The sequence below is a fragment of the Procambarus clarkii genome, chromosome 59, assembly GCF_040958095.1.
Source record: "Procambarus clarkii isolate CNS0578487 chromosome 59, FALCON_Pclarkii_2.0, whole genome shotgun sequence".
Classification (NCBI taxonomy): domain Eukaryota; kingdom Metazoa; phylum Arthropoda; class Malacostraca; order Decapoda; family Cambaridae; genus Procambarus; species Procambarus clarkii.
The window spans coordinates 23,823,236-23,847,681 of record NC_091208.1 but is presented as its reverse complement, the minus strand read 5'-3'; the positions used below and the strand labels follow the sequence as shown (position 1 = coordinate 23,847,681).

At 45.5% G+C, this 24,446-nt stretch overlaps 1 protein-coding gene across 1 annotated transcript in view; it reads right to left on the bottom strand.

Annotated features, from left to right (window-relative positions):
- Positions 1–261: 261 nt before the first annotated feature.
- LOC123768090 (cystinosin homolog) overlaps positions 262–24,446 on the bottom strand; it is a 149,473-nt gene continuing 125,288 nt past the window's right edge. The window contains exons 5-10 of the mRNA XM_045758385.2: positions 23,217–23,316; positions 22,603–22,722; positions 19,461–19,637; positions 15,341–15,458; positions 13,454–13,556; positions 262–3,305 (exon numbers count right to left, since the gene is read on the bottom strand). Of these exons, the coding sequence (XP_045614341.2) occupies positions 3,209–3,305; positions 13,454–13,556; positions 15,341–15,458; positions 19,461–19,637; positions 22,603–22,722; positions 23,217–23,316 (715 nt within the window). The 3' untranslated portion in view covers positions 262–3,208. The remainder of the gene's footprint in view (positions 3,306–13,453; positions 13,557–15,340; positions 15,459–19,460; positions 19,638–22,602; positions 22,723–23,216; positions 23,317–24,446) is intronic.

The window sequence follows — 24,446 nt, the reverse complement described above, 5'->3', positions numbered from 1 at the left end:
TGATAGAGCAGGATTTGTAACTTTTAATTAAATATAAGTCAAATGTTAATGTGTGCTCACTTAATTAACTTGTGTAATTTCCCTTCACTATCTGAATACGAGTGCAGATAACCGTAGTGTCAAGTGTTGTGTTCTGTATTTCAAAGTTTCGTTGTTATAGGTTTGGGTTACAACGATGGGTGTATAATGTATAGAGATATGCACATATTTCCATAGGGGAACATAGTTAAACAAACAATTATCAGGATTAAGAAAGAGACATTGAGTTTCATAAGTTTATTGGCATGACAACACAATAAGGAGTCTTTGCAGAGGATTGATGAAACAATCAGAGTTGTTTAGAACGGATCTCAACTTAATTTGAATAGTGCTGGAGGGACCATTATATGTCAAAAACTCCTCACAAAACATTGTATTAAATAGAACTATTCTTTCATAAATAGTGGATAGTCTTAGTTCCTTCCTCACGTTCATAATTCTGACAGTTCTAGGACATCCCAGGATGATGGCATCCCTGTGTACTACATCTAGGCCTCGTAACTGTCTAAGAGATAAATTAACAAAATGAAATGTAGAATAATCACAACAGATCAATATAAAAAAAGCAATATCAAAACTATGAGCATATTTTATGTTAATGACGAATCCTTTGATCACAAGAGTTGTGAGATGTTTTAAGTCGCCCAAGAAGCTTGTTGCGAAGGTTACTGATGAGATTTGTATCATGGACCTCGATTCCAAAATGTTGATAAGACTCACACGTCTCCAGCAGAGCGCCGGCCGGGCGTGCCGAGGCAGACTAGGCTATATATTACTAGGCTATAACCTTAAGGTTTCTTATGGGCTGTCACTGGTCAGTGACCGGGCCGCACGTGTTGATACACGACGTCATTAATCCGCTCTGCAGACTTGTCGTGTTGCGCAGTGTAGGGGATTAACTGCTCACATTTATTACATCATGTGAAAATCAATAGGGGCCGTAATGAGGATTCGAACCTATGCTCTGGGACTCCCAAGCAAATGCCTTAGATGACTAGGCCACGACATGATCAATAGGATTATAACCTGGGATTTAAATGAATCATCTAGAGTTGCTGAGGCTTCCACTGATGCTGAACCAGGATCTCACACACTCCTCTCACGCACTCTGGCTCTATCCTCCAGTAACTCTAACTCTTCCTCTTCAGTGCACAGAGACATCACATTAACGTATCAATGAGAAAATCAGTAGATTATCCGTCAAGCTGTGATCAACAGTAGACACTCACTGACTTGTTGCTGCTGACTTGTTGCTGCTGACTTGTTGCTGCTGACTTGTTGCTGCTGACTTGTTGCTGCTGACTTGTTGCTGCTGACTTGTTGCTGCTGATTTGTTGCTGCTGACTTGTTGCTGCTGACTTGTTGCTGCTGACTTGTTGCTGCTGACTTGTTGCTGCTGACTTGTTGCTGACTGACTTGTTGCTGCTGACTTCTTGCTGCTGACTTGTTGCTGCTGACTTGTTGAGTTTTCCGGCGCGACAACATAAAGGTACTCTTGCTACCCAACGTAATCTTGGTACATCTTGTACCCTTGGTAGTTCTTGTCACTCCTGTAGCTCCTGGTACCTGTGGTACTCCTCACACTTATTGTACTGCTTGTGCTCATGGTGGTGGGGTGGTTGTGGTGGTATACAGGTGGTTGTGGTGGTGTACAGGTGGTTGTGGTGGTGTACAGGTGGTTGTGGTGGTCTACAGGTGGTTGTGGTGGTGTACAGGTGGTTGTGGTAGTCTACAGGTGGTTGTGGTGGTGTACAGGTGGTTGTGGTAGTCTACAGGTGGTTGTGGTAGTCTACAGGTGGTTGTGGTGGTGTACAGGTGGTTGTGGTGGTCTACAGGTGGTTGTGGTGGTGTACAGGTGGTTGTGGTGGTCTACAGGTGGTTGTGGTGGTGTACAGGTGGTTGTGGTGGTGTACAGGTGGTTGTGGTGGTGTACAGGTGGTTGTGGTGGTGTACAGGTGGTTGTGGTGGTGTACAGGTGGTTGTGGTGGTGTACAGGTGGTTGTGGTGGTGTACAGGTGGTTGTGGTGGTGTACAGGTGGTTGTGGTGGTCTACAGGTGGTTGTGTTGGTGTACAGGTGGTTGTGGTAGTCTACAGGTGGTTGTGGTGGTCTACAGGTGGTTGTGGTAGTCTACAGGTGGTTGTGGTGGTCTACAGGTGGTTGTGGTAGTCTACAGGTGGTTGTGGTGGTCTACAGGTGGTTGTGGTGGTCTACAGGTGGTTGTGGTGGTCTACAGGTGGTTGTGGTGGTCTACAGGTGGTTGTGGTAGTCTACAGGTGGTTGTGGTGGTCTACAGGTGGTTGTGGTGGTGTACAGGTGGTTGTGGTGGTGTACAGGTGGTTGTGGTGGTGTACAGGTGGTTGTGGTGGTGTACAGGTGGTTGTGGTGGTGAACAGGTGGTTGTGGTGGTGTACAGGTGGTTGTGGTGGTGTACAGGTGGTTGTGGTAGTCTACAGGTGGTTGTGGTAGTCTACAGGTGGTTGTGGTAGTCTACAGGTGGTTGTGGTAGTCTACAGGTGGTTGTGGTAGTCTACAGGTGGTTGTGGTAGTCTACAGGTGGTTGTGGTAGTCTACAGGTGGTTGTGGTAGTCTACAGGTGGTTGTGGTAGTCTACAGGTGGTTGTGGTGGTCTACAGGTGGTTGTGGTGGTCTACAGGTGGTTGTGGTGGTGTACAGGTGGTTGTGGTGGTCTACAGGTGGTTGTGGTGGTCTGCAGGTGGTTGTGGTGGTCTACAGGTGGTTGTGGTAGTCTACAGGTGGTTGTGGTAGTCTACAGGTGGTTGTGGTAGTCTACAGGTGGCTGTGGTGGTCTACAGGTGGTTGTGGTGGTCTACAGGTGGTTGTGGTGGTGTACAGGTGGTTGTGGTGGTCTACAGATGGTTGTGGTGGTCTACAGGTGGTTGTGGTGGTATACAGGTGGTTGTGGTAGTCTACAGGTGGTTGTGGTGGTGTACAGGTGGTTGTGGTGGTCTACAGGTGGTTGTGGTGGTCTACAGGTGGTTGTGGTGGTATACAGGTGGTTGTGGTAGTCTACAGGTGGTTGTGGTAGTCTACAGGTGGTTGTGGTGGTATACAGGTGGTTGTGGTGGTATACAGGTGGTTGTGGTAGTCTACAGGTGGTTGTGGTGGTATACAGGTGGTTGTGGTAGTCTACAGGTGGTTGTGGTAGTCTACAGGTGGTGGGTGACATAACTGCCACTCTGCGACATATCATCATTCCCCACCAGCTGGAGGGACGAGGCTGTGTTCGCCTTCACGCCGGGATGCCTGTGAAAAGTCAAAAATTATAATATAGATATTTCATAGAAACGACAATTCAGAAATAATGTCTGCCTGTGCCAAGCTGGAGGCCAGACGCCTGGGGCTAGCCTCACCCAAATTTGCAGGTCAGTGTAGGCTTAGGTAAAATGCTTTAAGAAGTTTATAATTAAATTATCATTTTATGAGGTCGAGTTAAATCTTCTGTTATCCTTGTATCTGTCAATTATTTTAGTGTTTGTTAGGATATCTTTGATGATGATCTGGTTGTGTGTAGAGACCATATGTTACTAGATGTGGTCTTGCTGTTTGTGCATTCTCAATCTCCATGAATTTTTTTGTTATGTCTTGCCCATGTACTGAGATCGTTTGGGCTAGCAGCCCCCAAGTGGACACGTGAAGGTGTAGGTGATATTAGTCTTTTTCAAGGCATTTTGCTTCAAGTCATCACCACAAGACCTGCCTGAGTCATCACCACAAGACCTGCCTGAGTCATCACCACAAGACCTGCCTGAGTCATCACTACAAGACCTGCCTGAGTCATCACTACAAGACCTGCCTGAGTCATCACCACAAGACCTGCCTGAGTCATCACCACAAGACCTGCCTGAGTCATCACCACAAGACCTGCCTGAGTCATCACCACAAGACCTGCCTGAGTCATCACCACAAGACCTGCCTGAGTCATCACCACAAGACCTGCCTGAGTCATCACTACAAGACCTGCCTGAGTCATCACCACAAGACCTGCCTGAGTCATCACCACAAGACCTGCCTGAGTCATCACCACAAGACCTGCCTGAGTCATCACTACAAGACCTGCCTGAGTCATCACTACAAGACCTGCCTGAGTCATCACCACAAGACCTGCCTGAGTCATCACCACAAGACCTGCCTGAGTCATCACCACAAGACCTGCCTGAGTCATCACTACAAGACCTGCCTGAGTCATCACTACAAGACCTGCCTGAGTCATCACCACAAGACCTGCCTGAGTCATCACCACAAGACCTGCCTGAGTCATCACCACAAGACCTGCCTGAGTCATCACCACAAGACCTGCCTGAGTCATCACCACAAGACCTGCCTGAGTCATCACTACAAGACCTGCCTGAGTCATCACCACAAGACCTGCCTGAGTCATCACCACAAGACCTGCCTGAGTCATCACTACAAGACCTGCTCGAGTCATCACCACAAGACCTGCCTGAGTCATCACCACAAGACCTGAATGAGTCATCACCACAAGACCTGCTCGAGTCATCACCACAAGACCTGCCTGAGTCATCACCACAAGACCTGCCTGAGTCATCACCACAAGACCTGCTCGAGTCATCACCACAAGACCTGCCTGAGTCATCACCACAAGACCTGCCTGAGTCATCACCACAAGACCTGCTCGAGTCATCACCACAAGACCTGCCTGAGTCATCACTACAAGACCTGCTCGAGTCATCACCACAAGACCTGCCCGAGTCATCACCACAAGACCTGCCTGAGTCATCACTACAAGACCTGCCCGAGTCATCACCACAAGACCTGCCTGAGTCATCACCACAAGACCTGCCCGAGTCATCACCACAAGACCTGCCTGAGTCATCACCACAAGACCTGCCTGAGTCATCACTACAAGACCTGCCTGAGTCATCACCACACGACCTGCCTGTGTCATCACTACAAGACCTGCTCGAGTCATCACCACAAGACCTGCCCGAGTCATCACCACAAGACCTGCCTGAGTCATCACTACAAGACCTGCCCGAGTCATCACCACAAGACCTGCCTGAGTCATCACCACAAGACCTGCCCGAGTCATCACCACAAGACCTGCCTGAGTCATCACCACAAGACCTGCCTGAGTCATCACTACAAGACCTGCCCGAGTCATCACCACAAGACCTGCTCGAGTCATCACTACAAGACCTGCTCGAGTCATCACCACAAGACCTGCCTGAGTCATCACTACAAGACCTGTCTGAGTCATCACTACAAGACCTGTCTGAGTCATCACTACAAGACCTGCCTGACTCATCACCACAAGACCTGCCTGAGTCATCACTACAAGACCTGCCTGAGTCATCACTACAAGACCTGCCTGAGTCATCACCACAAGACTGCCTGAGTCATCACTACAAGACCTGTCTGAGTCATCACTACAAGACCTGCTCGAGTCATCACCACAAGACCTGCCTGAGTCATCACTAAAAGACCTGCCTGAGTCATCACTACAAGATCTGTCTGAGTCATCACTACAAGACCTGCCTGAGTCATCACCACAAGACCTGCCTGAGTCATCACCACAAGACTGCCTGAGTCATCACCACAAGACCTGCCTGAGTCATCACCACAAGACCTGCCTGAGTCATCACCACAAGACCTGCCTGAGTCATCACCACAAGACCTGCCTGAGTCATCACCACAAGACCTGCCTGAGTCATCACCACAAGACCTGGCTGAGTCATCACCACAAGACCTGCCTGAGTCATCACCACAAGACCTGCCTGAGTCATCACTACAAGACCTGCCTGAGTCATCACTACAAGACCTGCTCGAGTCATCACCACAAGACCTGCCTGAGTCATCACCACAAGACCTGCCTGAGTCATCACTACAAGACCTGCCTGAGTCATCACTACAAGACCTGTCTGAGTCATCACCACAAGACCTGCCTGAGTCATCACCACAAGACCTGCCTGAGTCATCACCACAAGACTGCCTGAGTCATCACCACAAGACCTGCCTGAGTCATCACTACAAGACCTGCCTGAGTCATCACTACAAGACCTGCCTGAGTCATCACCACAAGACCTGCCTGAGTCATCACCACAAGACCTGCCTGAGTCATCACCACAAGACCTGCCTGAGTCATCACCACAAGACCTGCCTGAGTCATCACCACAAGACCTGCCTGAGTCATCACCACAAGACCTGCCTGAGTCATCACCACAAGACCTGCCTGAGTCATCACCACAAGACCTGCCTGAGTCATCACCACAAGACCTGCCTGAGTCATCACCACAAGACCTGCCTGAGTCATCACCACAAGACCTGCCTGAGTCATCACCACAAGACCTGCCTGAGTCATCACTACAAGACCTGCCTGAGTCATCACTACAAGACCTGCTCGAGTCATCACCACAAGACCTGCCTGAGTCATCACTACAAGACCTGCCTGAGTCATCACCACAAGACCTGCCTGAGTCATCACTACAAGACCTGCTCGAGTTATCACTACAAGACCTGCTCGAGTCATCACTACAAGACCTGCTCGAGTCATCACCACAAAACCTGCCTGAGTCATCACTACAAGACCTGCCTGAGTCATCACTACAAGACCTGCCTGAGTCATCACTACAAGACCTGCTCGAGTCATCACCACAAGACCTGCCTGAGTCATCACCACAAGACCTGCCTGAGTCATCACTACAAGACCTGCCTGAGTCATCACCACAAGACCTGCCTGAGTCATCACTACAAGACCTGCCTGAGTCATCACCACAAGACCTGCCTGAGTCATCACTACAAGACCTGCCTGAGTCATCACTACAAGACCTGCCTGAGTCATCACCACAAGACCTGTCTGAGTCATCACCACAATACCTGCCTGAGTCATCACCACAAGACTGCCTGAGTCATCACCACAAGACCTGCCTGAGTCATCACTACAAGACCTGCCTGAGTCATCACTACAAGACCTGCCTGAGTCATCACCACAAGACCTGCCTGAGTCATCACCACAAGACCTGCATGAGTCATCACCACAAGACCTGCCTGAGTCATCACCACAAGACCTGCCTGAGTCATCACCACAAGACCTGCCTGAGTCATCACCACAAGACCTGCCTGAGTCATCACCACAAGACCTGCCTGAGTCATCACCACAAGACCTGCCTGAGTCATCACCACAAGACCTGCCTGATTCATCACTACAAGACCTGCCTGAGTCATCACTACAAGACCTGCTCGAGTCATCACCACAAGACCTGCCTGAGTCATCACCACAAGACCTGCCTGAGTCATCACTACAAGACCTGCCTGAGTCATCACCACAAGACCTGCCTGAGTCATCACTACAAGACCTGCCTGAGTCATCACTACAAGACCTGCTCGAGTCATCACCACAAGACCTGCCTGAGTCATCACCACAAGACCTGCCTGAGTCATCATTACAAGACCTGCCTGAGTCATCACCACAAGACCTGCCTGAGTCATCACTACAAGACCTGCCTGAGTCATCACCACAAGACTGCCTGAGTCATCACTACACAACTCGAGTCTCTCTCACAGGTCTTACATGGGAGTATTTTTTTCTGTCACTGACAGAATCCCTGACACACACACACACACACACACACACACACACACACACACACACACACACACAGTCGTTGGTCGTCAGTCGTGGTGGATGGTCGTTGGTTGGGAAGCTCCTGGGAACTAGTGAAGTAGGAGGGATAATCAGGCTACTTCGAAGTGAAAAAGGGTTTACAAGTAAATGAAAAACTCAGAAATTGACTCAAACCATAAGGAAGTGAAGAAAGAAAGTAGACATAGCATAATTGAAAATAAGTGTTGAACACATTGTGGCAGTATGAAGTAGTGGAGCAGACCTCACGCTCCTGACCGTGACCTCACCAGCCTCAATCTGTGACGAACCGTGACCTCACCCCGGCCCTTATCCTAGTTACACCATGCGGAGAGACGCCTGGAGACTCACTCGTCTATATTGTGTATAGCAGATCGTGTAAGGTAATTGGAATGCCTGTTGGCTAAGGTTGTTTATTGCAATGACGAAATCAGGAAGGGCGTCTAGGTTAAGCAGTAGTATAAATGAAGAAGAGGATCGGTTTGTGGTTTGATAGGGAAATTTGTTGAGAGGAGGAATGTTTGGATAGAGGATCTAATCCAGGGGATTAAAAGTGAGATCTTTAAACAAATACAGGACGAGGTTGAGAGACAAAAACAAGAGCTTCTGGACTATATTCAGGGAGAAATTAGGAAGAGTAGGGAAGCATGGGGAAGTAAATGTATTCGGCTTGCAAATTAATTAGGCAGAACTAACAGCATGGCTAGTGGGAGGGAATTAGTGGGGGATGGAGTAGGGAGTGTGGGAGGGATGAGACGGGGGTATCCAGGGGAGGGGCGGCCAGCATGAGAGTGCATCACTGAGAAGGCGGTCAATTATCCTCCTTAGATTATTCGAATCCAGGGCATCATTGAGGCATGAAAGGATAGAGATGGAAAAATTTGAATTACACGAGATTTTGAGGTGTAATAGAGCCAAGATGGCAAGAAATGAGGTGGAAATCAACTGCCGGGTTGGACCTTACAACTGTAACAAGAATCGACCTGTCCTGGTACAGTTCTCTAACAAAGAGGTCGTGGATTACATACTGCAACACTAACATTTACTCCGAGGTAGCAGAAACTATTACAACGTGTTTATTGATAGATATATGACAAGAGATGAACAGATAGCTCACAGGGCGAGCCGACCTGCACGCCACAGGAACCCTAACCAACCCACAACTCCTTCCCAAGTCACACCCTCCCCAAATCAGCCCTCCCATCCCTCGCCCATGCTTCTCTCCCCAAAAACTCTTCCCTGTCCCTTCTGACCCCCTTTGCATTCAATTCCATCTGCTTCATTTCACCTTCCAATGACCCCCTCATCCCCTCAACCCCCACAACCTGCCCAGCCCTCACCCCTCCTCTGCTGTGGGGAATTTCCCAACAAGTATTTCTGAGTATTGTTATTAGATAATTAAATAAATTTTAAGAGTGGACTGTATTAATTTTGGTTACTTGTCGGGTGTTTCCACTTCCACAAAATTTTGGGAGGTAGACTTAATAATGCTAAATCTACCTGGTAATTTAAATATACATGGAAATTATAATAGAATGAGTTAAATCAATTAGTTAGTAGACTAAACTATTACTGATTAGTTATGCGATAACTTCAGCTTAGCTGGTTTGAAGTTTTCCTTCTAGACTAGCAAGAACACGAGAGTAGTCATCAGGTGGGTTATGTAATAAATGTTGACGTCGTGGCCACTGCATACTGTGCTCCAGCCCTGAACTTCAACGTCTTGAAACCGGTAGAATACTCTCGTCCCCAACGTAGATCTGCTGGGGAATTACAATGTACTAATTTGCAACAGCATACTATATTGACATTATAACATAGGAAATGATACCTAATGAAATTGAGAAAGGCTTACTGTTTTTTTTGTTAATCATGCCTCGTAACCTGATTGGAATTCTAATGTTAAGAGCTCAAAACAAGAGAAATAATTGATACAACCGGGACACGTCCTTTTGTGCTTGGAGAATGCGATCGCTTCATACGTGGTAAATCGTTCAACGGCACGATTCTACTGCTCAATTTGCAACTCTGAGGGGCACAATTCTGTGCTTTGTAAGCACAAATATGGAGTCTATCTGGAGAGCATGATGGAACATCCGCCGCTCACGCCAGGTGCTGCTCAACTCCGTTGTGTGGCGCGGCCTCCCCCCACCCCCTCTCATCAGCTGGTAGTCATGGCACGATTTTTCGGTGCAAATTTATGAATGAAAGGAGGTAAATGCTAATTTATATATGAATTTATTATTTTCAATTACTATAAACATTGCTTAAACTCTATCTAACATAGCAATCGCAAATGAAAGCAGATTGAAGACTGAGTTTGTGTCAAGTGCTCAAGTGCTCGGCAAAAGAATAGTCACCGCAGACTTGTGGCGGCTGATGCAATCACCCTTAGCATGTTCTAAAACTTCTAACCTCTCAATAATTAGAATATTTGTATGGTTAGTTAAATTAGTATCTTGACACAACGTATTTTATCTTATTGTGTCAAAGGTTAGTATTTGGGGTGACGGAAATTTCCGACATCCGCCCAACTTCTCCCATATGACCCGTTTCCCTTTCGATCCCCTCACCTCTTCCTCCAACTCCCTCTTCCCCCCATTCTGCCCCAATGACAACACCTACCCTTGAGTCCCCCTCCTGACTAATACAACCTCTCTCCCACTCTCACTACCCATGCTCCATTCTCCCCTCTTCCCCCCACCCCACTATCCTTCGCCCCTCCAACCTCTCAAACTCTGTCTGACTCTCAGCCTCACACTACCTCTCAACCCCCCTATGGCTTTCAAACCCTCCCTAATTTTCAGACCCAGTATGCCCTTTCTACCCCAGACATACCTACCCAGACCTTCCTACCCCAGACCTTCCTACCTACCTTCCTAGATGCCCAGACCCCATTCGCCCCCAGGCACCCCCCCCCCCCCAGACCCCATTCGCCTCCCAGATCTCCAGAGAAAGGGTGAACTCTGGTACCAGAGTTTCCAAGAAGAGTCTCAAGGTTTGGTACATCAATGTTGATGGGGTACCAAATAAAGCAGAAGAGATAAAAGAAAGAGATAGTGAGGCAGATCCTGACATAGTTACAATAGTGGAAACTAAAATAAATGACATGATCTCGGGTGCAATCTTTCCGGAGATTGCATCCGAAGTGATAGGAAACCAGGTGATAAGAAAAAAAAAGACAGAGACTGGGAGGGGGAGTGGCACTCCTAATAAAGTAGAAATGGAAGTTTGAAGACCTGGAAAATCGGGGTACCGATGAGAGCACAAGCTCCATACATGGAACTCTGACAGTAGATGGGAGGAAGATTGTGATCTTAGTAATCTATAATCCCCCACCAAACAATAGAAGACCCCAGGCAGGAGTATGATGACAATAACAAGGCATTTATAAATGAACTGCAGAAGGCAGCAACATTAGGTCACAGAATAAGAGCGAAACTGCTGGTCATGGGTGACCTAAATCATGGAAAGGTAAACTGGGAATTAAGGAATCCCCATGGCGGAGCAAAGTTAGTAGATGTTATAGACATTAATTTCCTAACACAACATGTGAAGGAAGACACAAAGGAAAGAGGAGGGGATACACCGAGCCTATTAGACCTGATTTTTACCCAAAACGTAGAAGACATCGATAATTTGGAACATGAAATACCTCTAGGGGCCAGAGCCATTGTGTCCTAGTCTTTGACTACATGATGGAACTCAAACTTGTGACCAAGTGACAAGAGGTCTGGGAAAGGAGAGTTGACTACAGGAAAGGGGATTTTTTTGTTATTATTTTCTACTACAAACGTGGCCACACATTTACAATACTAAGCAGCATATATACATATTCTTCTGTCCCCCATGGACAGGGTGAGAGATCTGTTAAACATATAGTTCAGGGATTTATTGAACAACCAACCACAGAAGGTGATTGTAGTGCTTTTAAAAATGCTAATCTAACCTACAGACATAAATACATAGATATACAGAGTTGCGTCTACCTTACATAAAGTGGTTATCTTGAGATGATTTCGGGGCTTAGCGTCCCCGTGGCCCGGTCCTCGACCAGGCCTCCTCTTTGTTACACACCCCCAGGAAGCAGCCCGTAGCAGCTGTCTAACTTCCAGGTACCTATTTACTGCTAGGTAACAGAGGCATTAGGGTGAAAGAAACATTTTGCCCATTTGTCTCCGCCTCCAACGGGGATCAAACCCGGAACCTCAGGACTTCGAATCTGAAGCGCTGTCCACTCAGCTGTCAAGCGGTCTATGTGTTCTTGATGCTTCTATATTGGTTCGGAGTCTTGAAGTGGGTCCACTTCAAGAATGGGTCAAGACAGTCTTAATTCAAGATAGCATTAATCTACAGTAGGTCCACTTCAAGACTCCGAACCAATATAGAAGCATCAAAAGGAAGTATGGGCCAATTGGCCCTCTGCAGTTACTTCCTTTCTTATGCTCTCTTATCCAATTAATACCCATTGTTTCGTGTTCTGTCTTCCATTTGTCACAAATTTGTTCACCTCATCCAAAACGGTTGCACCATATCATCTCACCCAAGTGCGGGTATATGAGACGGATAAGCTGTTCAGTGTCAGCATAAGTATAATTCTGTTTAGTGTTTTGAGGTTACAGTTGTGTGTGTAAACTAAAGTCTTTGAAAATGTAATAAGTTATTACGAAACGCGTTCAAGCGTCGTGTCAGACTAGAAATAAAAATGAATTTTGGAGAATTGATTTTTTAATTACCATCGACAGTAAAAAGAAACATAAAAAATATTGAGAAAATTCGTGTTAGAATTATTAATCTCACTTTTTCGGTCATATTTAACAACTATATATATATATATATATATATATATATATATATATATATATATATATATATATATATATATATATATATATATATATATATATATATACTAATGACCCTACCAACCGCTTCCTGCCTGTTGAAGTGGGTAAGGAGAATAGAAACAAAAGGACAACACTCCTTTACCTTCAGATTGACAAGTCTACATGCCTGTGTGTAATGTCTGCGAACTGTCTTTGATCTGTTGGAAGAACTGACATAGGTCACACACACACATATACCTGTTGGGTTAATGTGTGGTTTTGAAAACACGAGTCTGAGAGAGAGAGAGAAGGGGAGATGGGGCTGGTGGACAGCTGATGCCAGTCACGGCGCGTGTCTGCCCAATCCCCTCCCCCACTCCATGCCTCCCCAAATTATTTTTCCCACGACTCCCTAACCTAACCTTCCACATACTCTATCTGGTCTCCTAGGCCCTGTGTTCCCATGTGCTGCCTGCAAGTTTAACTCTAAATTATACCATGCTTAACCTCACTAAGCATGCTCACCTGTATAACTCTACGCTCCCAATACATACACTTTAACATATTCGCCTTTACTTACACACCTGCACACATGCTACACACCTACACACATGCTCACATACTCCCCCTAACCTAACCATACTCCACATTTAAACACACGAGGACGTGGAACGTCCCAGGAAGACGTCCGCAAAAGGGGGCACCTCTCACCCCTAGAGACGGATCGCCCCGCCTACCTCAACAGGTGCCACCACTACTCTGCACCATTCCCACACACACAATAATAATACGAGTTACTATGTTACACTAGAGAATAAATATTGGTCAAGTGACAGTCCAAGTGGAAAAGAGAGAGGTGGAGGCAATTAGAAACCTGCAGAGACCCGTCTCTACTTACGAGTAGATACCCGTAGTTCTTACCTGTAGAGACCTGTAGTTCTTACCTGTAGACCCGTAGTTCTTACCTGTAGAGGCAGTAGTGCTGTATAAAGAACATTATGTCGAAGAGAACAGAGACGAGCCCCAATCCCAGCTTGGCTGGATCCGTCAGTACAGAGAACCAGTCATCTGGGGAACACGCGGTCAAGTTAACAGGCTACAGTAAGTACAGCAGAACACGTCTTATAAATTACATGTACAGTTAGGAAGTAATATAATGCATGCCACTGTAACAGGCTACAGTGCGTTACAATAGTGCAAAAGGCTACGATACAGTAAGATAATGTATGGTAACACCGCAACAAGTTACAGTACAGCGAGAACACATAATAGAGCAAGACTGTAGCATGATACATTATGGTACAGCAGAACATAATACAACAATACCTTATAATAAACTGTAACTCACCATAATACAATAAGACTTATCGGATTTTGTTCAATACAAAAAATATAATGCTCCAAGAGAGTGAAAGAGGCCGCAGTCTAACTTAATACAGATACAGTCTACATTACACTAGAATATAATACAACAGAAAATAATGCAATGCAACACTTTATTGCATGAAATACGAAATGCAGTTTAAAAAAAGTAAAACTCACAACACATCTCACAAACTCACAACTCATAACATCTCCTCAGAATGAGGATCGTGTTGGATAAATTTACTCTCGTTGTTTTCAAGCAAATTTGAGGCGGTAGACTGATAAATATTACATTATATACCTTATCTTTTATAAGATATCTGATACTCTTCCACACATGAGGACACACAAGGCACTGGAGATCTCTAAGCTGGATCAAATGGTTATCATACAGGAAAATATACATGCAGTAAAGGCACAATGGAACAGTGACAAGTGGAGTGCCGCGGGGCTCTGTCTTCGGACCTGTATTGTTCACTGTTTACGTAAATGGTTTAAATACAAGAATTAACAGTAACATTAGTAAATTTGGCGCTGACAAAATATCGGGGAGCAATTTAGAGGAAAATAAAACGATGGACGAGGACTTGAACTGTCTTTCAAAATAGTCTGAAATCTGGCCGAAGCAGTTCAGTGATGACATGAGAAGGGATCTTTGGAAAAGACGATAGTGGTACAGATATCAGCTAAGCAACAGTGAAACGAATTTGACGGTCATGATTAATGTCACTATAAACCTGGGCAAAATAAGGAATAAATGTTCCGAATAAAGCTAATAGAATACCAGCATTCATAGCAGAAACGTTTGTTATAAACACGTTAAAACTACCCGTTATCATAAGAATGTAAGAATAAGGGAAACTACAGTAGGCTTGTTGGCCAACATTTTGCACGCCTATATGCCAGTTTGGGCACCAGTTGTAGGACGGATTAAGTTATCATGCGAGGCTACAGAGTCACGTAGGAACCTTCCTTATGAAGAGTAACTTTAAACACAAGTGAATATATTTTCTCTTGATAGACGTAAAGTAAAAGGATACAATCCAAATACAGTATACACATGGAATAAATGTTTTAAAAAGTAATATAGACATAGGGTTCTACAAATATCAACCTGATTTGGATCACAAAATTTGCAAAATTTAGGTTAAGCGAAGAAAAAAAAAATAGGCAAATATTGGTTGAAAAATAAGGATGAAGATTTCTGGAACACGTTTCCACGCCATCATAAAGCACGCTCACTACAACGTTTCCAACAGAGACTGCATTAACAAACAGGAGGCTGCAAACAAACAAACAGTAGTTGCTTTACACACAGGATACACACACGAGCTGGATGAGTTACACATAGTGGTGTGTACACAGCTAATCTGGTATGTTTGTTGGGTCACAGTGTACAGTTGGATGAGTATCGTACAGTGTGGAATGTACATGTCACCTGGTGTGTTTGTGAGGGGTAACATTACACAACTGGATGAGAGACATACCGTAGTTGCCAGCCAGCAGGAACATCTGCAGAAGGCTGAGTGATCCTCCAGTGAAGTCAAGGATCACTTGCCAGATGCTCCATCCCTCCGTGTTCTGCTGGCGGTAATTTTCCCACAGCTGTGAGGGAGAGACAAGTGTGAGGGAGAAAGAAAGGGGTGATGCACATCAAGGAGCAAGCAAGGCAGCCAAGAAACCTACAACCCTCAGGCACATCTCTTCCCACCCATATATGATGGACAAGTCTACTCCCATCATGCGCCACTCTCTTGGACTGCCTGTCTCTAGCATTTATCAGAATTAAGGATAATGTGGAGTACCAATAGGAGAAACCTCACTTCTAGTCTGGTTGGACTGGTCAGTACAGCAAAACTTTCAACACCTGAGACATGTTGGTGGCTTTACCGTTACGTATAAAGACAATGTTCCCTAGACTTTCCTTGTGGGTTCAATATTGAGATAACCAGAAGTTGGCAATTACAATACAAGGTGTACTCCAATCAACAACCACAGTGAGAGACTGCTAACACTGAGACACTGCTAACACTGGGAGACACTGCTAACACTGAGACACTGCTAACACTGGGTGACACTGCTAACACTGGGAGACACTGCTAACACTGAGACTGCTAACACTGGGAGACACTGCTAACACTGAGACACTGCTAACACTGGGTGACACTGCTAACACTGGGTGACACTGCTAACACTGGGAGACACTGCTAACACTGGGAGACACTGCTAACACTGAGACACTGCTAACACTGGGTGACACTGCTAACACTGGGAGACACTGCTAACACTGAGACACTGCTAACACTGAGACACTGCTAACACTGAGACACTGCTAACACTGGGAGACACTGCTAACACTGGGAGACACTGCTAACACTGAGACACTGCTAACACTGGGTGACACTGCTAACACTGGGTGACACTGCTAACACTGGGTGACACTGCTAACACTGGGAGACACTGCTAACACTGGGAGACACTGCTAACACTGGGAGACACTGCTAACACTGGGAGACACTGCTAACACTGGGTGACATTGCTAACACTGAGACACTGCTAACACTGGGTGACACTGCTAACACTGGGAGACACTGCTAACACTGGGAGACACTGCTAACACTGGGTGACACTGCTAACACTGGGAGACACTGCTAACACTGGGTGACATTGCTAACACTGAGACACTGCTAACACTGGGAGACACTGCTAACACTGGGAGACACTGCTAACACTGGGAGACACTGCTAACACTGGGAGACACTGCTAACACTGGGTGACATTGCTAACACTGGGAGACACTGCTAACACTGGGAGACACTACTAACACTGGGAGACACAGCTAACACTGGGTGACATTGCTAACACTGGGTGACACTGCTAACACTGGGAGACACTGCTAACACTGGGTGACACTGCTAACACTGGGAGACACTGCTAACACTGGGTGACACTGCTAACACTGGGTGACACTGCTAACACTGGGAGACACTGCTAACACTGGGTGACACTGCTAACACTGGGTGACACTGCTAACACTGGGTGACACTGCTAACACTGGGTGACACTGCTAACACTGGGAGACACTGCTAACACTGCTAATACTGCTAACACTGGGAGACACTGCTAACACTGGGAGACACTGCTAACACTGGGTGACATTGCTAACACTGGGTGACACTGCTAACACTGGGTGACATTGCTAACACTGAGAGACACTGCTAACACTGGGAGACACTGCTAACACTGGGTGACACTGCTAACACTGGGAGACACTGCTAACACTGGGAGACACTGCTAACACTGGGTGACACTGCTAACACTGGGTTACACTGCTAACACTGGGTGACACTGCTAACACTGGGTGACATTGCTAACACTGAGTGACACTGCTAACACTGGGAGACACTGCTAACACTGGGAGACACTGCTAACACTGGGAGACACTGCTAACACTGGGTGACATTGCTAACACTGGGTGACATTGCTAACACTGAGAGACACTGCTAACACTGGGAGACACTGCTAACACTGGGTGACATTGCTAACACTGGGTGACACTGCTAACACTGGGAGACACTGCTAACACTGGGTGACATTGCTAACACTGGGTGACACTGCTAACACTGGGAGACACTGCTAACACTGGGAGACACTGCTAACACTGGGAGACACTGCTAACACTGGGATACACTGCTATCACTGGGAGACACTGCTAACACTGGGAGACACTGCTAACACTGGGAGACACTGCTAACACTGGGATACACTGCTATCACTGGGAGACACTGCTAACACTGGGAGACACTGCTAACACTGGGAGACACTGCTAACACTGGGAGACACTGCTAAAACTGGGATACACTGCTATCACTGGGAGACACTGCTAACACTGGGAGACACTGCTAACACTGGGAGACACTGCTAACACTGGGTGACATTGCTAACACTGGGAGACACTGCTAACACTGGGAGACACTGCTATCACTGGGAGACACTGCTAACACTGGGAGACACTGCTAACACTGGGTGACACTGCTAACACTGAGACACTGCTAACAGTGGGTGACACTGCTAACACTGGGTGACACTGCTAACACTGGGTGACACTGGGTGACACTGCTAACACTGGGTGACACTGCTAACACTGGGTGACACTGCTAACACTGGGTGACACTGCTAACATTGGGAGACACTGCTAACACTGGGAGACACTGCTAACACTGGGAGACACTGCTAACACTGGGTGACATTGCTAACACTGGGTGACACTGCTAACACTGGGAGACACTGCTAACACTGGGAGACACTGCTAACACTGGGTGACACTGCTAACACTGGGAGACACTGCTAACACTGGGAGACACTGCTAACACTGGGTGACACTGCTAACACTGAGACACTGCTAACAGTGGGTGACACTGCTAACACTGGGTGACACTGCTAACACTGGGTGACATTGCTAACACTGGGTGACATTGCTAACACTGGGTGACACTGCTAACACTGGGTGACATTGCTAACACTGGGTGACATTGCTAACACTGGGTGACACTGCTAACACTGGGTGACACTGCTAACAGTGGGTGACACTGCTAACACTGGGAGACACTGCTAACACTGGGTGACACTGCTAACACTGGGTGACACTGCTAACACTGGGTGACACTGCTAACACTGGGTGACACTGCTAACACTGGGTGACACTGCTAACACTGGGAGACACTGCTAACACTGGGAGACACTGCTAACACTGGGTGACACTGCTAACACTGGGTGACACTGCTAACACTGGGTGACACTGCTAACACTGGGTGACACTGCTAACACTGGGTGACACTGCTAACACTGGGAGACACTGCTAACACTGGGAGACACTGCTAACACTGGGTGACACTGCTAACACTGGGAGACACTGCTAACACTGGGAGACACTGCTAACACTGGGAGACTATGCTAACACAGGGAGACACTGCTAACACTGGGAGACTATGCTAACACTGGGAGACACTGCTAACACTGGGAGACACTGCTAACACTGGGAGACTATGCTAACACTGGGAGACTATGCTAACACTGGGAGACACTGCTAACACTGGGTGACACTGCTAACACTGGGAGACTATGCTAACACTGGGAGACTATGCTAACACTGGGAGACACTGCTAACACTGGGAGACTATGCTAACACTGGGAGACTATGCTAACACTGGGAGACACTGCTAACACTGAGACACTGCTAACACTGGGAGACTATGCTATCATTACGTCTCGACCATTGCCTATGCCTTCACCCTTGACTACGCTTAGACCTCTGACCACGCCTAGACCCTTGACCACGCCTAGACCCTTGACCACTCCTAGACCCTTGACCTCGACCCGTGACTAAGCATAGACCGTTGACCCTGCCTAGACTGGCCAGCACTCAGATAGTCTGGTCTAGCCTTATAAACTCTCAAAGTCATGACTTAAGGAAACATTTTTCACAATTTATAAATAAAACAGAACAGAACACAAGTGCATTCAATGACTAAACCAGAGGACTCAAGCGTGTTACATCTAAATGACTCACCTGGCTGTTACTGACTCACCTGGTCATTATTAACTCACCTGGGGGAAGTATTTGATACAGGTGACTGCAAGCTTGATGTAGGAGAGGTAATACAAGAGGTCGAGCCACAGTATGGAGTCGACTAGAGGCACCAGGATGCAGCCTACCACCTCGCTCACCACCATCACAGACGCGATGACCCTACACGTGATCGACACCCGCTGACCCGGACCTCTCTGGACCCCAAGAAACGAATCGGAAATTAGAAAAGAAACAAAGGAGCAAAGAGGGAGAGTGGGGAGGAGGTGGGAAGAGAGTCAGGAGGTGAAAGGGAAAGTTTAGAAGGAGAGAAAATGGGATGAAGGGAAGACTTAGGAACAAAAGAGGTGGAGAAAGACGAGTATAAGGAGTAGGAAGAGCTAGAGTGGATAGAGCTAGAGCTGCTACCATCCATTCAGAAGTTTACAAAACAATTAATGGAACTCATCTCTATAATTGGTGTTAACAGTTAAGAAACTACAAAGATGTAAACTTAACATTAATTGTCAGGTCGTAATCATTAGTAAGTAATCTTCGAAGTGCTTTCCATTCACGCTTTTTCTTTAGTGCAAGTCAAAAAATGAATCACAGATCTTAGGTTATCAATATAAGATAATTAAAAAATGTCTTGGAAGAGATTGTTCTTTTATTATATATTCAAGATGATGTAATTATATTGATAGATAATTATATTTTATGACTTTACTATTATCAGTATTAATACTGAATCATTTCACAGGAAATTAAAAGAAAATACGGCTGACTGCCCCCCTATATATTACACAACATATAATTTAGGAAATACAGAATACATCACTTTACAATCTGACAAAGGCCCAGAGACACATGAAGATGTTACACGACCAAAGACCACATTCACTCCAAACATTCATGCCCGTGCCACCTCTTGTGGTGGCTTAATCTTCACCAATCAATCAATCGACCTTTCAATCACACTCACCAAGGTCTAGGTCTTTGAGTAAGTTGATTAGAGAGGGATGGAGGTGTGTACAGCTGACGGCAGACCAGTCAGTTGTATGTTAACCAGAGCTATGTCTCAACGTTTGGAGACCCCGGTTTTGCACCTAGAGGACAACGAATTCTCAGTGCTTCCAGGTGCTGTGGCCACGGTAGACCCAGAACATTCACCGACACCTGAAATCATCCATGATTTAGGCACTCAGGCTACGACAGAAGCGTCAGACCCCACGGCGGGGAGCGATGATTCACTGGGGGGAGAGGCTGCGATGCTCTAATTGTAACGCCGGGAGAGTGCACCCATGACTCACCATGGGAATGTCCGGGTAAGATCAGCCTGTACCTCAGATTCAGCTAGAGTTAATTGAAATATCATCTGGTTCCACCCTAGTCAGCTTGTTTCCTGTTTATGAAAAATCCTGATAGTCTTAGCAAACAACCTAATGATTCATTTTGATTGTTTTTTTGTACGTCATGGGCAGCTGACGCCCTGATGTGCTGACCAAGTTGGCTGAATCAGCTGGGAACAGGTCCACACCAGACGTTCCCACAACAGTGTAAAACGTCCCCCCTTCTGATTCAGTTGTATATATACCCCTGTATGATAGTTAGAACATAGAGAGAGTGCTGGAGAGGCTGCAGGTCAGCGAGGCTACAGACGATCCTCAGGAGACAGAGTGAATCCACCAGACTGAGAGGCAGAGAGTGGTCTTAAGGTAATGTGTGTGATCTTTGATACGTTTCCATGTCTGGATCCCGTAACAATTGCCAGTATTGCCAGTGTTAAAGTAGGATTTTATAGTAGTGAATAGCATAAATTGTTCTTAATAAATTCATGTTAAATGTATACTCTCTGTATCAATTGTTGAATCCCCTTAGCTTCTGGATATAATTGGCTAACAACCGTCCCATAAATATTGACTTTTAAAGAAAGAGGACTCTCTAAGTCAAGCAATGTTTCTTGCCTCGTTGCTTGATATAGGCTCAATGGTCAAGGCAGATGGTGGCAGCGTATTTTAATTGATCCTGTGTAGAGTTTATGTATATAGTGGTGTTACACAGGGTGATAAACTGATAATCGTAAATGTCTACAGGCCGCCAGCAAGCAACACATGGATAAAGGAAGAACTGGATGACAAATGAGAGGACCTCATAATGGACATGAGAGAGATTATAGTAAAAGTACATAAAGATAAATTAAGATTGTTGGTACTGGGGGACTTCAACTTAAAAGCAATAGACTGGGAGGCCTACGAAGCAAGAACAAAGGAAATTTGTACAGTCAGATTTCTAAACCTCAGTCTGGAGACATTCATGTATCATCATGAATGTTGATACATAAATACATGCTACTCTCCAAACTGAGTAGCTAATTGGGAATACGACCTCATTTAATATATTTTCTTCAAGTTTCGTTTCTGTTAGTGACAATATCTGGTACCTTAAGTTGAATTATATAATTTCGCTCTAGTATTTTTTATATCACTCCGTCTATGTTGATATATACAATTTTCAGGAACATTTTCCCTTTCCCTTTGTTCTTTACTTCCCCTTCCTATTATAATTTTGTTGCTTTGTTTTTATGTAACATTTCACAGGCTTCCCAGTCTGTATCACCCGGTAGAAAAAAAGTCATCTTCATTTCTGTGTCCATTTAGACGTTTCGCTGCCCAACCACTTGAACTGGACGGTAGAGCGACGGTCTCGCTTCATGCAGGTCGGCGTTTAATCCCCGACCGTCCAAGTGGTTGAACACTATTCCTTCCGCCCGTCCCATCCCAAATCCTTATCCTGACTCCTTCCAAGTGCTATATAGTCTCAATGGCTTAGCACTCTCTCCTGATAATTCCCTTCCCTACATGGAGGTTTAATTTCAGCTTTTCTGTGTCTTCCTTTGAGAGATCTCGTCTTCATGACCAACCTTTCCCATCCTCATCACTCACCAGTTTCCTGGCATTCATAAGCACTTTCGTCATTTGGTAAACACCATTACAAGTCACACTTAAGGGGGTTCGATTTTTATCTTTCTCATATGTCTAGTATGTGTGTGTCCACACGTGAGTGCGTGCTTGTGCTGGTGTATGTGTGTGTTTCTGTGTGTGTGCACGCGCGCTCACACAAGAATAAATACAAGAGAATATCAGCCAGGGTAAGAGAGAGAGGCAGACCCCAGCTGTGCCTCACCTGCAGGAAGAAGCACTGTATAATCTGTACAGCTGTACACAACACGGCGTACAGGGGGAAGATCACGTCATTCAACCTCACGTGCAGTACACTTCTGGGGTGACGCAGGAAGTACTCAGCCTGTGGGTATATTAATGTGCAACATGTACTCAGTCTTTGGGTGTATCAGTGTGTAACATGTACTCAGCCTGAGTGTGTATTAATGTGCTACATGTACTCAGTCTTTGGGTGTATCAGTGTGTAACATATACCCAGCCTGAGGGTGTATTAATGTCCAATATGTCCTGAGCCTTGTAGATGTACCAATGCACAGTATGTACACCTCCTGAAGGTCCATCCTGCTACACATTCCCATTTGTAATGTACCAATTAATAAAATGTAATTTGAAATTGGTCTCCAAGTGCATCAAATTATTCCTCTCAAGAATCATTAGTATACCACGTTGTTGAGTGAAACAATGCAATATAAAGTGCAATTAACTTAAAATAATAAGCATTTTTTGTCAACATAGAATTAAATATTAAATTATAATTAAACTAAATGTTTACTGGTGAGTTCTTAATCGCAAGATGACAATATAATATTACTGAACTCAAATTCCTAGAATCTTTACCTGAATTTCGTCGATCCAAAAGAGTCCCATGTTGAAGATGAAGTAAGAGGAGAACCCGATAAAGTTGAGGGTGAGGAAGTCAAAACTGAGGCCCATCACACTGCAACATATACAGCCTCACAGTATCCATATGACCTCACAGTATCCATATGGCCTCACAGTATCCATATGGCCTCACAGTATCCATATGGCCTCACAGTATCCATATGGCCTCACAGTATCCATATGGCCTCACAGTATCCATATGACCTCACAGTATCCATATGGCCTCACAGTATCCATATGGCCTCACAGTATCCATATGGCCTCACAGTATCCATATGGCCTCACGGTATCCATACAGTAACACACACAGCCTCACAGTATCCACACAGTAACATTCACACAGGGTTGTGAGTTGTCCTTTCTTAGAAACTTTCCTTATTAAGACTACTCACAGCCCAGCCGATAGAGCTTCGGTCTCACACACGTGGCGGTCCAGGGTTCGAGTCTACTAGAGCCCAAGTGAATGAAATGTTTATTTTCAGGGAAGTGTGTATGACAATTTATATGGCGGGGACGTGGGTCACTAATTCCTCTGAGCTTCAGTAGCAGTCAGCGAAAGTAAAAAATTCTAGTTTGGAAAGTTAATTTGAAAAATTAACTCTCCAAAGTTCATTTGAACAGTTTTATTTGGTCTAATGCTAAGAGTTGCGCTTCGTTAACCATTGTTAACATTGTCTAAGGCAGAGTAGGAATGATCACAAATAAACCACAATGGCGTGATATATATCAATGAAAATCATTTTGAGGCAATGAAGTGGCTTGAACTCGCGATCTGGGGCCTGATTCACGATGGTACTTACGAATGTTTTTCTTCTTATCATTTTCGTAGCGGCTACGTCGGTATTCAGGTAGGCATTTAAGAAGGAAAATATTCGTAAGTATGCTCCGTCGCGCTAAGAGTGCTGTCGACCACTCGTAGCTTTACGTAAACTGGATATAACTCAATTTTTCTCTACTACACAACACGGAGAACCGATTTTATTATAAACAAAAGATTTTAGCTGGAGAATTTCGTCAAGAGGCGTCCTTCGTGTTAACTATATATACATTCTCTGCTTGAAACTTGTGGTAAATATGTCTTTTATGATATTAGAATTAGTTTTATAATAGCAAGATATTATACCCGTAGTTATTAAGTAAATAAACACTGGTTAACATGAAATATGAGAGAAGATGGCTGGTGGG